Genomic DNA, 17,362 nt, shown 5'->3' on the forward strand with positions numbered 1-17,362 from the left:
TAGTATGGAACTACGAGCCATTTTCTCCAGCAAGATTGTAAACATAATCATTCAGATCAATCCTTATTGCCCGGAATTCCGCTTGGTCCGACTCGTTGAGGCATACAATCATGAACCGGAGCATATACAAAAGTGCCATGCGATCAAATAGTGTACATCATGGGAATTGAACTAATCCAAAAAAGACAAAAGATGAAAAGCAATGGAAAGAGGCCGAAACAGAAATCAGAGTACCGCCAAAAAGAAGGAAAAAAGAGGAAAGCGTTGCATACATAACAGAAAGTGGACATCAAGCATCATGTGCAAAAACTAATGGGATGATGTGGTGGATGATGTGGAAGCCTTTCGCCCGGGGACGAGAATCTCGACTAATCCATCATCATCCTCCCCATCACTACTGTCGTCTTCATCGTCGCCAAACGGTGAGGCGCCCATCCGGGATCTACCAAAGTTTCTGTAACGCCCCGAGGCGATGTCCGGATACCCCAAAGATTCGTTCATAATGGCCTCATCCTCTTCGTCCGAGTCCATCATGCCCGACCCAAGCGAAGGCCCGACCATCTCCCCCATGTCGTCCTCCTCCTCGTCAACCTCCAGGGGAACCCGCTCCTTGCGTCTCATGCCCTCCGGTCTACCGTCTCCCTCCTCGTCGGAGGAGTTAGTCGAGAATGAGTCGGGAGGGCTGAATCCGGAGTCAGGGAATGTAGGCGATGAGAAGGGCTCGTCCTTGTTGGCAGGGGGAAAATCAGTGGATGGGAAGGCTGCACTGGCAGGCGAGTTAGAGCCATCGGCATCCTCGTCCAAGCCGGCGATCACGAATGGATTCGTGGGCCATTGCATGTCATGTTCGCTTTGCTGGCTGTGACTTGACTCTTCACCACCCTCGGAGTTCTCGGCAGCCTGTTGTTTATGGGCAGCAAGTCGGGCTGCTAGCTGCCGCCGTGCGCGAGACGGACCTTGGCTCAACGGTGCTGGTGGTGGGGGAAGGATCGGGATTGGCTGACTGGTAGAGTTGGTAGAGGCCTATCACATTCGGATTAGTACACAAGCTCTGTTCCATTATGGAGGAGAGTAGATGACGAGGTAAACGCGCAAATCCAGAGATCAGGTTAGGGATACACCAAAAGCGACGTCGACACCTAGGCCGCAAGCCAAAAGAAACTACTGGTGTGACCGGCAAGCACATGCTTAGTTCCAGAGAGTTGCAACATGATAGCGGGGAGCAGGAGTTCTTTAGAATGACTTCATACGTAAAGTAAAGCGCCGGAGAACGCTCTATGTGCAAGGCCCTCCACGACCTCCGTCGCTCCTCTCGTCCATCATGCGCTATCCCAGCCGCAGCATGAAATGTATACCAGCCCAAGGCCCGAATCCAAAGAAAGATCAACCAACACAGGGTGTACCAAATGATGCAAAGATGGCCGCAGAAGAAGAAGGTAAAGGGTAGGGAGGAGAGGGATATCCAGGATTGCGTCAAGCATCGCGCATATCGACATCAGTGAAAAGGTGATGACCCACATTGTCAGAGCCGCCTTCAGCAGAAGGCTCGGCCATATTCCGATCGTCTTGATCTTCCATTTCCTCATCCTCATCGTCATCGCTGGAGCTAGCGAACCCGCTTAGTAGGGAATTACCACTGTTTAGCCCGAAAGCTCCGCCGGAGACACTTCCTTGGTTCATCATGTCAAAGCCCTGGAACCCGGAGCCTCCCACCGAGCCATTCAGGCCAGCGTCAGCAAGCGCCGATGATGTGTTCGCGCTCTGGCCGGAATTGAGCATGCCTTGGCGATGTCCAATCGACATGTCAGGGCGCACCCCTCCAAGAATGGCGTTGTCGCGCTCCCTGGTCTCAGAAAGCGTTTGCTCAACATAGTCTATCCACTCAGGGTTCAGCACATTCTCCATAACCGTAGGAGAGAGCAACTCGGGCGGGTGCCGTTCGCTGAATTTCACAACCTCTTCCGCAATCAACGTCAAGTGGCCCATGTATCCTAGTCGGATCTGTTTGGTTCGCTGCGCCTCATCACTGCGCTTTTGGCCTTCGATAATGCTCTGGGTGATTCGGCCAGTCTCAAAAACGTCAATGGCCAGCAGACGATTGTAGCCGCGGTCCATGGGACCGTTGAACACTTGTTGGACAACATCATAGACAACGTTGTGAAGGAAGTTGTTCCAGGGGAATCGGAAAAAGAAGTCCTAAAATAAATCTGTCAGAAATTGTCCATGACACAATTTGGATGCAGACTTACCAAAATAGTCGGTACCACCTTGTTTTCAACGAACATAATCTTGAGATAGTCACCCACAACAGGTTGCCCGTTGGAATCGATCTGAACATCTGGGTGCAGCTGTCGCGGCACATCACCGTCGTTTGGCGCCGAGTCGGAAGCGGGTGGAACTGAGCTTGAAGCATCGCCGACCTGGCCAGCAGTATCAGGCGTCAAGGAGCTCTGTTGATTATTTGTTTGGTCTACGAGAGGAGCCGATTCCTGTTCGGCTTGGGAAGACGCCGTGGTCTGGTCTTCCATACCGTTGGAAGCCGCTTCTGCAGCTGGCTGGCCTTCCTTGGTGGTCTCTCCACCACCCAGGCTAACTTCCGCTATACCTGACGCAGTAGCTGACACAGGATCGGAAGTAGGCGTATGTGCCCGAACCTGACTCGCAGGGTTTTCATCGTGTGAGCCGTCCTCCGATGCGCCATTTGAAGCATTTTCGGCTGATTCTGTCGGGGCATGCTGCGAGGGAGCTGCGGACTCTGGCTTGGACTCGGGGCTGCTGGTGTCCTTCACTTCAGCATCCTTCTCCTTGTCGACCAGAACACCGGATGCGCTAACGTCCTCGAAGCTTTCCTCGCCCGTATTGGCGACCTCAAGCACTCTAGAGCCTTCGGGGGAACCGTAGCCAATGACGGATCCATTGACAAAGTCCACCGTAGAGTCGTTCCCATCGAATGCCGATGTCTCTTCGCGGTGCGGGTTGAAGACACCTTCGCGCATGAGCCTCTCGCGCTCAGCATCACGCTGCCGTACGTAATCGTCACTCCCCGGCTCGTTCAGAAGGCCCATGTTACTGCAATGTAGCAGTTCGGCCATCAATTCGCACGTCTTGAATCTGTCAAAGCCCAGGGGCTCGATCTTGGCACCCCAGGCTGAGTTGAGCTTGCCCCTTTCTACACTTCTCACCTTGCCCCCATCGTTCACAGTGTGTTTCGAGCTTTGGATCAGCGCCATGAAGTCCGGTATGTGTTTGGCAAAAAGCCGAAGCAAATTCCCGAGGTAGATCGGATCGTATGTGGTGGGGAGAGAGTCCGGACCATTGATATTCTCAGGATCGTAGTCGGAGTTGTTCTTCCGGATCACTTCAATGACGATACCAACACCGACTGTCAGAGGGTTTCCACCTTGCAGCATGGCCTTGATGAGACTTTCCACACACGGCACGGAGACCAACTGACGGGTGAGGCTGTTAGGGCCAATGCAGGATTGGTCATTCTGTGTTGCGTTCGCGGAGATGGTGATGATAGCTTTGAGGAAATCCCCAGCCGAGGTCTGCACCGAGGCAGGGTGATCCGGGGAAAGAAATGAGAGGAGCGTGGGTATGAGGTTCTGGGTTTTCAGCCACTGCGGACGTTAATCAGCACAAATCACTCACAAGCGAAAACATTCACCCTCGACTTACATCGACAATGCCATGGCCCCCTTCTACCTTCTCCAAGCTGATTATTTTGAGTAAAAGGTCCATGACCATGGGGTTGTCCACGTGCTGCAGAATTGCCGGTACAATTCCCTCCATTGACTTGAATAGCTCCAGCATTTCACTGGTTTTCTTGTCGAATAGAGTTTCGTTCACTTTCGTAAAGTAACTCGCCTGAGCAGAGTCCAGAGGGGAGGAGCGCCGCAAGAACCCCCAGAAATCTCGTAAGTTGTCGGGATTGAGCAGAATGGACTCCACAATCGACCATATCTCCGACGACAGAATTTCGCATGCGACGTAGGCTCGCTTCATGCGATCCTTCTCCGCCCGCTCCAGGTCTTCGGGGTCCAGAATATCCTTAAGGGGGTTACCCCCCTTGGCCTCTTCCGTTGCATCATCATCTCTGTTCGTCTGCGCATTGTTCTCGTGATCGTCATCATCTTCGTCGTCTTCATTCACCAGACTAGGCGCAGTGACATAATCCATGAGTCGTTTAAGAACATTATCTTCTCGTAAGAATTCTATGAGCTTCGTATTATTTTGTTTGAGCTCTTGGATGAGCTCAGACTCATCCAACAGCTCTTCAAGGGTGACATCGGGCTTGTCTAGCAGGGTATCGATGGCGGAGATACTCGCATATCCTCCGAAACGCCAAAACATGATGAATTATATAACTGGGCGAAAAGAGTCATGGAAAGGAAGCACAGTAGCACGGGCACTTTTGATCGCAGGTCGTCGCCGGAACGTCGTTACGGTGAGCCGAATATGATACAAAACCGTAGGTAAGCGGAGGTGGTCTAGTATATGATCCTCATGCAAAGTGTTGAGTATGCAATGGTTACTCGGTGAAAAGTCATGTATCGAAACAGACTTCGGAAGGACTGAGTCGTTGTGAGATCGAATCGTCCCGAGACACAAGACAGGAGAGGAGAACGATAGGCAAGATAAACCGGGTCTGAGCGGCCAAGCGCTACATGCGCAAAATAGACAAAGTTAGTAAGGTTGCATGCGCCTCAAGCGTCATAGAGAAAGATCGGTGAATATGGGCTGAAGAAATATCAGGGGCGGGCTTCTCAGGCAGTCGGGGAAGGAGTCAGGTCTCGAAGAGCCTATGAGGGCGGCAAACGACAGGCTTTACGGGATGACAGCAGAAGCAGCAGCAGTACAGAGTGCATTGCCATAAAATCCAAAAAGGGCAAGGAAGGAGGGAGGAGGTCCAGACCACGTACCTTTCACGACCTGAGAGAGTGAGAGAGTGACAAAAGACGAAACAAGAGCAAGGTCCGTTGTTTGGGAGGGCTGAAGCGACCCACGGGCAATGTAATCACTTTGTCAGCCCGGCACTGCACAGGCGAAACCAGTCCGTCAGATGGGGGGAAGGAGGAAGGATAAAATTGAGGGTCAACAACCCAAAGGCTTAATTAAAGTGAGGATCACAGGCTGACAGTTCGCAGGATCACGTTGACTTGTGGTGCGCTGGCGGGAGTGTCTGGATCGGCCGGCAAGACTGACTGAATGATCCCTGGAAGGTGACGATTGAACAAGCAGGGCGGAAATACCCAACAAGCCCGAGGAGCGACGGCGGGGAACCAAAACCAAGATACGCGAGGGAGAGGGGGGCAATAATGGATGATTGTGAAAGGACCACGAGTGGATGGAATTAGTTAATTTCAGACGCTTAATAATCCGGGGCGAGAACGGTAAGTAAGTATTGTAGTTATACAGTTTCCAATCGGTTATTCCTCCTTTAGAAGTCCAATGGTTGTTGTGGTTGATGAGGCTGTCCTCCAGACGTTCGCGTAACACTCCGGAATCTTCAAGACGCACGAGTCGTTATTACCTACTCCTTGCAGGTTTGGTGCAAAGACCGGCAAAGTATCAGGTACCGCACTGGCCTTATCCGCTTGTGCACAGATACAAGTACCGGGTACTCTGTCTGTTTCGTTTCACCGGAGCTGGGGAGAGGCAACTGGGCGGTATCTTACCGTCACTCATCTTACACTATAACTTGTTCTTATCACCAATAAAATACCATCTGGTGGTCAATACACCTTTATGAATTCATGGTCTCCAAGAGGTTAACCTCAGCCAGACCATGTTAACGGACACATCAATATTCACCCGGGGCCTCGGGTGAACAAGCGTGTGCTTAGGCTAGACTCGGGGGCCAGTAAGCAGATCAGCCTTGCAGTCACTAAAGACAATAAATACCCCATACTCCGTCACTCCGGTTCAATCTGCCTCGGATCACGAGTCAACTCTGGATCTGATCATCAGAACAATTCCAGTTATAGCCTGGAATATAACTATTCTACAGCAGAACAATCATATCATATCTGTCATCTAATTTCATTGGCCAACATCACACTGACAAATTAGCCAAAACAGCACATAACCGTATCTGCTGCATAATACCACATCTTACTGTAATATACCCCATCACGTGGGGGCAATTCTAGGTAGCAGCCTAAGCTTCGTCTCGAGCGCAACTGATAACATTCACCCCGCTGTTCTTATTCTAAGACTTTGTATAATCTCTGGTCTAAACGTCTCGCGCTCACTATCCAAATCGTATCTTGCAATCCATCGAGCCTTCTCTCGCGCAAACCCCCAACTCACAGGAGCACCCGACACAGCTCTATACCCCGACCGGTATCTCCAAGGCGGCGAGGCGAGGCCGCGGCCGCTAAGGACCGACCAGACCATATCCATCTATCTACCCCCCAGTTCAAGACCCTCAAGCCTGCCACAAGAAGTCTCATTCCCCAAACCTCCCACATCCAAGCAGCCAAAATGAACCGGCTATTCGGTACAAAGAACACGGCACCCAAGCCAACCCTAGACGGGGCCATAACCAATGTACGTTTTCCCTTTCCCATCCCCATCCATCCATCATCATTGTTGTTGCCCAACTCTCCGAATCCATCCATCTCGCCCGAAACCCCGCATGATCAACCATTAACCCCCCATCGTAACAGGTGGAAACCCGCATCTCCAGCATTGACGTCAAGCTGGCGGCACTCAACTCAGAACTATCAACCTACCAAACGAAGATCTCGAAGATGCGCGACGGGCCCGGAAAAACCGCGTTACGGCAGAAGGCACTCAAGGTACTGCAGCGACGGAAACAGTACGAAGCGCAGCGGGATCAGCTATCGCAGCAGTCGTGGAATATGGAGCAAGCGGGCATGATGCAGGATAATCTGAAGAATGTGATGACGACGGTGGATGCGATGAAGACGACCACCAAGACGCTCAAGAAGCAGTATGGTCAGATTGATATTGATAAGATTGAGCGGTTGCAGGATGAGATGGCGGATTTGATGGACGTGGGGAATGAGATTCAGGAAAGTATATCGAGGGCGTATGATGTTCCTGAGGATGTGGATGAGGCGGAACTTGATGCTGAATTGGAGGCCCTGGGTGAGGAGACGTTGATGGAGAGCTCCATGGCTGATAGTGCCATGCCGAGTTTCTTGCAGGATGAGGTGGCGCCGCCGCAGTTTATTGATGAGCCGCCGGAGCAGACGAAGGTTAAGGAGCCTGCTAGTGGGTTGGGTTAGGATTACATACATACGTGGTTTACTATGAGAATAGCGGTTTAGGAGTTATGATCATGGTGGCATCGGAGTTGGGATTTTTATTTCTTGTTATTGTGTTTTTTATTCTCTTCTTCCTCCTTTTCCTTCCCCTTGAATTAATCGATTAAGCTGTGTTCATTCTACGAACTTTTATTGTGTATGTTCTGCTTCTCACTTTCTTTCCCTCTGCGCGTCTGCATCTTCGGAGTGTATCATACCGTACCTCCACCCTTCTGAACTACACGGCTTGCACATTCTAGCAACGCTTACTTCCGGAAAGATGTCGTCCCCTTCAGTTCAGCGTTCCATATGTTTCACGCTCTAGGCCTTGCCGAGTCCAATCAGGACGAGCAGGGCAACGTTCATGACCGCAATGATCACCCAAACTATGACAGCGATGGCAGTAACAAACCAGTTGTTTCTCATCTTGACTCCGTCGGCCGAGGCATTCTCACCGGAGAAGTTTCTATCCGTAGGGACGGTCATGTAACGGTTGCGGCACGTAAAGTAAACCAGAGGAGCGGTGACAAACGGCAGGATGACACTCAAAACCACTTGGCTGGCGTTTAGAGTCTTGTTCAATCCCTCCTTGCCGACAGCAGCTGCAATGATTATGCTAGGGATGATACTGATAGACCGCGTGACCAGTCGCCGGAGCCAAGGTCTGATACTCCAGTTCAGCATTCCCTCGCTGACCATTTGTCCAGCCATGGTACAGACGATTCCGGCGGAGATACCTGAGAGGAGCAGGGCCAATGCGAAGATCAGACCTGCAGCCGGGGCAATGGAGCTGGAGAGAAGATCGTAAATGCCAAAGAGGTCTGCTTCATCAGCTCCCGATGTGCCGTACAAGGAAGCACCAGCAACGATGAGAATGGCGCTGTTGACGAACAGGGCAAATGTAAAGAGGGACAACGTAAGCTCAATGACGGAGTACTTCAGACATCCCCGAATGGCTTGGATTGACGGCCTGTATTCCACTTCTCCGTTGGTGCTTCCAAGGCAGACGGAGGGATCGACGTAGCCTTGGGTAACATCGAATTCCTTCAGTCGCGATTGGACAACTCCACTGCCAAGAAACATGGAGTGAGGCATCACCGTGGCACCGAGGATACCACAGCTTTGATACAGACTGTTAGACAACAAGTTAGTAAGTTCAGTGTCACAGTCATATACGAAGCGGGCTACTCACCCATTGGACTGCACGATGGCAGACGAAGGCAAGTAGCCCCGGAAAACAGCTCCGACCGACTGTTCTTTAATGAGAGCGAGTTGAATGCAAAAGCATATCACCACTCCCAGGACCAACAGCATGACAAAGAACTCGAAGAGACGCAGTCCCCACATGGCGCCATTCGGTCTATAGAATATCAAGATGAAGAGAACATCGGCTAGTGTGATTGCGCATCCCGCCACCAGAGGGATTTTCAGGAGAAGGTTGAGCGAGATGGCAGATCCGACAACCTAAAGAACCAAGTTAGCACCAGCATCAGAAAGCAGGGGAGGGAAATTAGCTGCTTACTTCTGCGATATCAGTTGCCACGATGGCGGCCTCCGCAAAAGCATACAGGATGTAGTTCAACCACTTGGGTAGGTGCTCCCTGCAGTTTTCCGCCAGGTTGAGCCCGGTCACAGTGCCGAGCTTAATACACAGCGACTGTAGAAAGATAGCAAAAAGGTTGGACACTAAGACGATGAAGAGCAGGGCATAGCGAAACTCCGCGCCTGCAGCGACATCGGTGGAGTAGTTTCCCGGATCAATGTAAGCTACCGCGATCAGGAATCCAGGGCCCACGAAGCGACCAAACTTCTTGATACTTTGAGCGAGACGGAGAAAGAAAGAAAAAGTTGATGTATTGAAAGGACGGCGAGGTGAATCGCTGCTCGTCCTGGGTGATTGGTCCCCAGGAGCGGCAGCAATCACTTCGCCGGGGGTCTTCTTCTCCATCTCGGGCTCGTTCCCATCTAGACTATTTGGTCTGTGATCCATCGCCGCAATTCCTTCACCTGCAGCTCCCCCCATACCGCCCGCGTGTCTCCGATGCACCTTCGAGTTCGCAATGCCGTTAAAATCGCTTCGAGTGGTAATGTCGGCATTCAGCGCCGGCGGATTCTGGTTCCATCCCGGGTGCTCAAGGGTGTCATCGGTGCGCGAAGGACAATTCATGGCGGACTGAGAAGCTCTTCAGTGACACGATTTGGAGATATTAGCAATTGCAGCTATTCCGATAACCACGAGGTCGGAGTATTTAGGCAACGCCACGTTCGGGACGTCAGTCTAGGATTCAAGGACCCTGCGGGGAAGCCAGCCCGAAACTGCCCGATTGCGGTAGTCGCTGTAGACACGTCCACTGCGGAACAGGGAAGAGGGTCGGAAGAAATAGATAGATCGACTGCTAAGTGTTCAAATGCAGTTGTTACGATAGAAGATAGGTCCAGAAGATAAAATCAGTGACATTCACTCCAGTCGGAAGCAGGAGATGGAAGAGGAGGGGGAGATTCAGAATTTTGGTAGCATGACGGCATGCGGTTCTGAGGCTGTTCGCGGTGAAGTGTGGCCAACTGGGCCGCCCAGACCGACTAAAAACATCAATTCTAGGCAACATTGTGTTTCTCGTGGATTCGGTGACACATTGAATTTCAGCGAAAACCGGAGTCTGCATGGATACCCCATGGGTACCGGAAAGAAAGGTTTCAATGGGTCTAGAAGATAGACACATTGAATCGAAGGTAGAGGTGGTTTGGCAGCCAAGTCATAGATTCCTGGAAGTCCCGTGATACGCCTTGTCCTCCCCTTGCTGCAGCTGATCGATCTGCTTGGCCTTGTCTTCCCCTCTGATTCGACCACTTCCACGGGATCTAAGCGCCTAAATTGGCGTCTTTGTAGTACATCAACGGCATGATTTCCTTGATAATGGGCAGGTTGTACTGTAGATATTACACATAGGGCCGAAATCTGGGACCGCGAGATTCTGGTGCTTCCGTGCGGCTGCTGCCGCGTCGGCAATCAATGGGACCAAGATCTTTGTTTCGATATCGGACCATTCTTTGCGAATGGATCCGGACCGTTGTGGCTTTAGGGTAACATCGTGGAAAGCGCCATTCCAAATCACTTTAAATCGCGCAACAAGTTTTGAGGGGTTCACCAACCCTTGAGCCAAGTGTCTAGATCCTATGCCAGAATGGCTTCAGGGGTTTCTTCCCAGCGCTATGCTACCGAATTCACAAGATAGGCGACAAGATACCTCGGCCAGCATGTTGACTGGTCTCCGACCAATTTCTTGGTATACCAATTGCGGGTCAGAGAACGCGTAATGGCAATCAGAAAAAGACGCAGTTTCCAAGACAAAACTCCAGTGGTGATCCTCTCAAAGGCTATTTATTGCTAGAGCTCCCCCAATCGATGTCCATCGCACGGCAACTATTACTCTATGCACGATGGCTAGAGGGACAGTCATGGCTTTGGAGGTGATTCGACGGTGTACCAGGTACTTTGAAAGCCACGCAAGATGCACGCTATTCCACAGATCAACAGCATAGTTGGCATTGAGGAATCCACCTGAGTTCTACATCCACAACCTACATCGAGTGGGATTTGCTTCTACAACTGGCTGTTGTATTGGTACGTCTAACGCGAAGACAGTTCATGCTGGATGTTTGTGTTCATTGTGCCAGTCAACTAATGTAGCCCTTGTGGCCAACGAAGTCAGATAGTCAATCTGCGTTCGGCTTTGTCCCTCTAGATATCGGTATATCAAAGTTGACTGCCCACACAGGTCTCCCAGCAATACTTAGCGCATCCTTCAAGGGCTTCTAGATATTGATCCCTGCTGTAGGTTAACCTGAGCAAGTAATCTCTAAAAATAGCACAAGACCGTCTGTCAGTGCTTGGAAGTTTAAACGGCTATCAGACGACTCGGATCGAGAGTCCTGTAGACATTGTGTAGCATCAAGCAAATGGTCAGTAACATCGTGTGTCCTACACGTCTCACAGACTTCAGATGTCTTCTTGGATATCCTGGTCATTTTCCCGTATGGGACTAATCACTTGATTCGAAGCTAATTCATTGTGAGATGGGAATTGTTGGTTTACTCCAAGAGGTTGCTTTTCAGCTATCGCAGGTCGCACAAATTGTTTCAGATCTTCCGAGCGACACCCCTTTTCTCATGTTGCTGTTCTTAGACTCGAGAAACGGTTTTGACTCCCAAGAATCTCTGACAGAGACCATTAAATGGCTACCTAGAGCAGTGAGGAGGTCGTCTTCTATTTCCTAAATCGAGTAAGATATAGGGGCAATGTTCACCCCTTGCCTGTTGTTCACATCGTTTGATATCGGCCAGAGCAGTAGAGGCTTCCATAATGATTAGCGTGGGGATGCAAAAGCAGAGAGAGCAATAAGTTGTTAGTCAAGCAAATACTGGTGAGAAGCAGAGCGTAATTATATAGAGAGAAAGCATAGTGGTAGTAGTCTAGACTGGAAGTAACTACATCATGCGCCGGACTAGTCCCGATTTGGCATGCCAACAGATCAGATCAAGAGCCCATCGTGTTGATATCCAACAGTGGATACGACTATGAGGAAAAGAAGAGAAACAGAAACCCACACCAGCTATTACTGATCACAATGATGACAGCATTATATTTGAACAAATATACTACTACTGTCCATATTCCTGGTTATCCAATGACATTATATAGTGACCTCTCACCCACTCCGACCCAAGCAGATTGTGATGGTCCATTCAATAGCCGGTTCCATGCCGGCTATTCCTCCACTATGACATCGACCCCAATTTCCATCGCGACGGGCCCCAGCTCACTATGACGGGTGATCGGATATGCTTTCTGGACGGGCTGGACACGGAGGGTGATGGAAGTGATATGATTGCCCGATCAATTAACTGCCCGATTGATAGATAGACGATCATGACGGGGTGATGCACTGTCCGGCGCGACCGGAGGCGCGGTTGCCCCCAGCAACCTCCCTGCCCGCACAGTGTTTACACCCTCCGCTTCACTGCGGTGCACCCATCTCCAGCCGTTTGGCAACGGCGTTGGCAGACTAGGCTATGCAGTGGGGGAATGCTTACGGCTCCTGCCCGTCTTAGACCTTTGAAGGGCTTCAAATTCCCGGTCTACCCACCTGAGGTTGACTCTCTGGTGTTTGCTGTTGCTGCTGTGTCTCCTGTTCCTTCGCACCGGTGTCTTCTCTTCTCTTCCTTAGTTACCTTGTTAACCTTTTTTTTTTGTCTGACCTCATTTCCTTCTCCTAATTGACATTCATCAATGTCGTCGGTATTTTACTCTTGCACGTCCTTGTTATCCTGCTTTGCATAGAATTTTCCGCTACGTTCGTATCCTTCGCTGGTGTTCGATCTATCTTTACGCGGGAGCACCCTTTCACCGTGAGTCGCCTGCGCCTACCTCCTCCTTATGGCTGTCCTCATCTGCTAACACAGCCTGTGGTTTCCTAATCAGTTTCGGGCCAAAGGCGATAAGACATGGCTCCCAGCATACAACCCCCGAGCATCTTTGACGATTCCTCCCGTGGACCTACCAAACCATCCGTCCTGCGAGCAATCTGGTCATCCAAGGCCCACAAACGGACTTCATCTGCAGATGATGTCCTCGCCCCGAGGGTCGTTGAGACAGGCCAGCCTAGTGGCAGCCCATATGCGCCCCCAGTCGATGGACCATACCACCCTGCGGAACAGCCACTGGCAGAAATAGCCCCGAACCGGGATTCAGCAGACGTTAGTTCAACCCAGAGATCACCTGGAAAGCAAGGGAAACACACTCTACACAAAAAGACAAAAAGCGCCGTCTCACTGAAATCTCTCAAGAGCTATATGGAACGCAAGGACAAGTCGGATGAGACGCCAGATGACGAAGCAGCGAATTTGAAGCCGAAGAAAGCAAAGTCGGCCAACAGTCTCACGGCTATCCTGAAACGATCCCAACGCGGAAGAAAAGGAGAAAACTCGAAAAGTGCCCGGGACAAAGAAAACCGCAGCCCATCGGACCCTGTCGATAGCATGCCCTCTCCAATGTGGGGCCACTACCCAACACCGCCGTACTACAATCCTCCTGAGGTTACCAGCTCCCAGCATAAGCGTAGAACTCTACAGGAGGAGGTTCCCCTCTACACCCCTAGGGAGTATGGTCCCACTCTTCAGCGCAACTTCTATGACTACGATGGACCCTCTCTCAGAGCCCGCGGGGATCCCAAGCCACGCCCAAAGTCGGACTACCTCGCGGGCAATCGCAAGGTGAAAGAATTAATGGATCCTATAGATGGCATGACGGCGAACCAGCTGGCTTCGGGTAACCAGCCAGAACCCGCCTCGCCCAAGAAACATGGGAGGCCCAGAGCACTCTCACGCCCGGAATACCAACCCCCAGTAGAACCCAGACCTGAGGCAAGCCCGAAACGACTCTCTCGCGTCCAAGCGGCAATCTCAGCATTCAATGCAAAAGAGCAGGAGGCTGAACTGCAGAAACGCTTGACGGGCAAGGAGCTTGAGAGCGAGTTTGAAAAGCTACTGGTTAGTACATCCCGAACTACTCTTCTTTCTTGACATCAAGAGCCTAGACTGATGACGAGACAGGATGCTAGAAATATACCGCATAATATGCGAGACAAGATGAGGTCTTTGGACACCAACATAAAGGCAGATTTCATCATGAAGGATCGAGCTGAAAATGCTACGCCGCATAGCGCTGGTGCTAGTGGTACAGATAGTACCGGTCGTCGCGGGCGCAAGAAGGAGCCAAAGGAGGACCGCCATGGCCAAGACAGCAAAGGATCTCGCTCGCGATCCCGCAGTCGCGGCTTCTCATTCTCCAAAGGCAGCTCTTCGCCCAAGAAGCGCCCCGATAGCGGAAGTTTCTATAGGCGTCCAAAGTCGGCCGACTATTCGCAGCCCACAGGATTCTCCAGGCTCGGTACCCCGTCAGCTTCCACTACCTCACTTTCTGCCACAGCTTGTGATACTGCAGCTGATCCATCGGATTTTGTGCATTATCTGAGAGAAATTCAGAAGCCAGAAATGGTTGAGGTCGGGAAAATGCACAAGCTTCGCATCCTCCTCCGGAATGAAACCGTCAGCTGGGTTGATACGTTCATTGCGGACGGTGGGATGGATGAGGTGGTGCAACTGCTCTACCGGATCATGAAGGTTGAATGGAGGTGAGTTTAACGTATTCGCTGATTGGTAAACCGGGGGCTCATAACTTGAATAGGGAAGAGCATGAAGATACCTTGCTTCACGAAACCTTGTTATGCTTGAAAGCTCTTTGCACGACGTCCATCGCTCTGCAACATCTCACCAACATCGAGGGCGAACTGTTCCCCGCATTGCTGCGAATGCTCTTTGACGAAGAGAAGAAGGGCCCAAGCGAGTACACAACACGTGGGATCATCATCAATCTCCTGTTTACTCAGCTCTCTGCTGTATCGTCCGACGAGATGGCAGCCAGCCGGGCTTCACGTATCTTATCCTACCTGCGCGACCCGTCTCCCCCGGAGGAGAGTCAGCCTCTGAGCTTCATCGCGAACATATATCAGTCACGCCCCTACCGAGTCTGGTGCAAGGAGGTTACCAATGTGACCAAGGAAGTTTTCTGGATCTTCCTGCATCATCTCAACGTGATCCCGATCTTGAAAGACGACAAGTCGTGCATGAGCTACCGGGAGCGTCATTTCCCCGCCCCTAGGCCTCCAGTTCCCGCAGCTCCGTATGTTGGTGGCGTGGAATGGGATGCGACTAACTACCTGGCTGCGCACCTGGACCTCATGAATGGCCTGGTGGCGTCGTTGCCTACGAGTGAAGAACGTAACCAGCTCCGAGATGAGTTCCGAGCTTCGGGATTCGAGAAAGTCATGGGCAGCAGTTTGCGAACATGCAAGGAGAAGTTTTATTCCTCCGTGCACGATTGCCTGAAGACATGGGTTGCTGCAGCTGTAGATGACGGATGGCCATACACTTCTGTCCGCGAGGGCCCTCCTCGGCCGGAGCCTGGATCGCCGAGCAAGTCCCCTATCAAGGCAGCAGCTGGAAGCCCCAGAAAGGGTGTCTTGGACGAACAGCCTCCCAAGCTGGAACTTGCGCTGGATGTCCCTGCTAGCCGTGGCGGGGCCCAAGGCAACAGTGGCCTTGGGAATTGGCTTTAGACGTAAGTCTATGGCTGCGCAGACCGGTCACGTCTCTACTTGGATGGCGACGTTGACACGGCATTATGACGGCTTTTACTGTTTTTGACTTGTTGTTGTTACCTGATCTGTTTGTTATTCATCATTGTGACTTTGGAGAACCGGGATTGGACGGCGTTGGCATTTCTGCGGTGTTTTGGGTGCATCTCACCGTCACTTGACGGCCACGGCGAAACGACTCATGACGGCATAGGGCCACAGACCTGACGATATTGACGTTCTTTGATTGCATGTCAGGCCGATCATTCTTTTTCTTGGACAGATGCGTTATAGCAGGCACGACATGACCGATGTGGATTATGCTTAGTTCTACTGTTGTCAACATGAGCGGCTTAAGCTTCGCTGTCATTATATTCCAATCATAAGATAGTTGTACAGGATAGGATACTATACAGTGTAGATTGAACGGAGTGGTCTAGTCTAATGATATACCGCTGTAAACCTCCAGCACCTGGCTTGACCTGATTATTGCGCACCCGACTCATCTTCCGACCTCTTCACAGGACGAGGAGGCGGCGGCGTCGAAAAAGCACCCTTGACACCCGCAAAGAAGTTCCGTCGAATCTAGCCACAGTTAACAACCCGCTCAACCATATCCAACACACAGATAGATAGATTACTCACCTCATCAAACGGACTCCCACGCTCATCCCACTCCATAAACAACAACGCATACACCAGAACAACTAAATCCCATCATGAACGTCAGCCCACCCTAGTCCAAATCTAACCAAACTCAATTCGCTCCCACACAAATTTATGCCTGATGCCTGGAAATGAAAGTGGAAAAGAAATACATACACCCAATAACCACCCACTGCGTAATCTTCGTCGCCTTAACCCACTTCGGCCGGGCATATTTCAGCGCCGCCCGACGACGATACTTCCGTTCTAACCGGAACTGATGCTTCGGAGAGAGCTTCGACATGTCCGGTGGCCATTGCCGTTTCGGTTTGTAGGGACTGTAGTATTCGCCTTCTTCGGGGTCGTATGTGTTCGGGTTGTTGTTGGTGCTGAGGCGGAAGGGGGAGGAGAGGGTCAGGGTGGTTTGGGACAAAGGGCGGGTCTGTGTTTTGATTTGGTTTGGTGGTTAGTTTGCGTTATATTTTGGATGGTTGCTTGGTTGGTTGATTGTGGGCAGGCGTACCTGTTGTATTTGGGTGTGGTGAAGGTATGGGAGGGTGCGGGTAGCTGCTACTGCTGCTGCTGCTGGTGTTGGGAATAGGGGCTTTGATAGTGTGAGCGCGGCGAGGCGCCGCGGGAAGAGGAGGGAGGAGGTCATTGGAATGATGCCAGGTCTGTTTGTTGGGGTGGATTGAGGCTGATGATGATATAGAAGGTCAAGGATGATCTTGAATTGCGGAGGAAAAGTTGTCGCCGGGCGGGTGGGATTCCGCCCGCGGAGAGACTAGCCTGATGGCGTAGGTTGGGTTCCGCTCGGTGGTGATTGGTTCGTGTGGTGGACTTTCATACTATTTACTACGTAGTACATAGTATTAATTAGTAGTATAGGGATTTTCTAGGCTGGTTATTAATTATATATTGTCTATTATCCAGTTTGTTACATTGCATATAATGTGGTAGAGGTGATTGTTGGGAACGTAAAGACGGGGTAAAACTTGATATATATTTTGAAACAAAGCAGTTGCATAGGCATGTGACACTAGTATGCATCAAGATCACTAATCATTGCAGGACACCACCAGACCATAGTAATATCTGCCTTCATCTTTCTTGGTCCTGCTGATCGCATGACGTACCACTATGCATCCAATCCCCAAAAGCAGCACATGCAACTAACTCCCCATCAACCATTCCAGTGCATTGCTTTTTCACATGAAACCGCTGTCTCGTGGACCGACATCCCGTGACCCG

The 17,362-nt window shown here is 51.1% G+C and overlaps 5 protein-coding genes across 5 annotated transcripts; 2 read left to right on the top strand and 3 right to left on the bottom strand.

The window, feature by feature from the left end:
* Positions 1 to 309: 309 nt before the first annotated feature.
* AtWU_03017 (sit4-associated protein) lies at positions 310 to 4,353 on the bottom strand (the record flags this gene model as incomplete). The annotated part of the gene is made up of 4 exons (XM_035498130.1): positions 310 to 1,023; positions 1,519 to 2,196; positions 2,250 to 3,620; positions 3,679 to 4,353. 4 exons carry the CDS (start codon positions 4,351 to 4,353, stop codon positions 310 to 312), a joined length of 3,438 nt encoding a protein of 1,145 aa, XP_035354023.1.
* A 2,133-nt stretch (positions 4,354 to 6,486) lies between these two features.
* On the top strand, positions 6,487 to 7,256 carry AtWU_03018 (putative SNF7 family protein (Cta1); the record flags this gene model as incomplete). The annotated part of the gene is made up of 2 exons (XM_035498131.1): positions 6,487 to 6,552; positions 6,672 to 7,256. The coding sequence occupies 2 exons, from the start codon at positions 6,487 to 6,489 to the stop codon at positions 7,254 to 7,256; spliced, it is 651 nt and encodes a 216-aa protein (XP_035354024.1).
* A 339-nt stretch (positions 7,257 to 7,595) lies between these two features.
* On the bottom strand, positions 7,596 to 9,441 carry AtWU_03019 (NRAMP family metal ion transporter; the record flags this gene model as incomplete). Its single annotated transcript, XM_035498132.1, has 3 exons — positions 7,596 to 8,406; positions 8,467 to 8,738; positions 8,797 to 9,441. The coding sequence occupies 3 exons, from the start codon at positions 9,439 to 9,441 to the stop codon at positions 7,596 to 7,598; spliced, it is 1,728 nt and encodes a 575-aa protein (XP_035354025.1).
* A 3,335-nt stretch (positions 9,442 to 12,776) lies between these two features.
* AtWU_03020 (uncharacterized protein) lies at positions 12,777 to 15,448 on the top strand (the record flags this gene model as incomplete). The annotated part of the gene is made up of 3 exons (XM_035498133.1): positions 12,777 to 13,820; positions 13,884 to 14,464; positions 14,518 to 15,448. 3 exons carry the CDS (start codon positions 12,777 to 12,779, stop codon positions 15,446 to 15,448), a joined length of 2,556 nt encoding a protein of 851 aa, XP_035354026.1.
* Positions 15,449 to 15,952: 504 nt separating this feature from the next.
* Positions 15,953 to 16,769, bottom strand: AtWU_03021 (uncharacterized protein; the record flags this gene model as incomplete). The annotated part of the gene is made up of 4 exons (XM_035498134.1): positions 15,953 to 16,051; positions 16,112 to 16,173; positions 16,289 to 16,553; positions 16,635 to 16,769. The coding sequence occupies 4 exons, from the start codon at positions 16,767 to 16,769 to the stop codon at positions 15,953 to 15,955; spliced, it is 561 nt and encodes a 186-aa protein (XP_035354027.1).
* Between the last annotated feature and the right edge of the window lie 593 nt (positions 16,770 to 17,362).

Source organism: Aspergillus tubingensis (genome assembly GCF_013340325.1).
Source record: "Aspergillus tubingensis WU-2223L DNA, scaffold_4, whole genome shotgun sequence".
In the NCBI taxonomy this organism is placed as follows: Eukaryota; Fungi; Ascomycota; class Eurotiomycetes; order Eurotiales; family Aspergillaceae; genus Aspergillus; species Aspergillus tubingensis.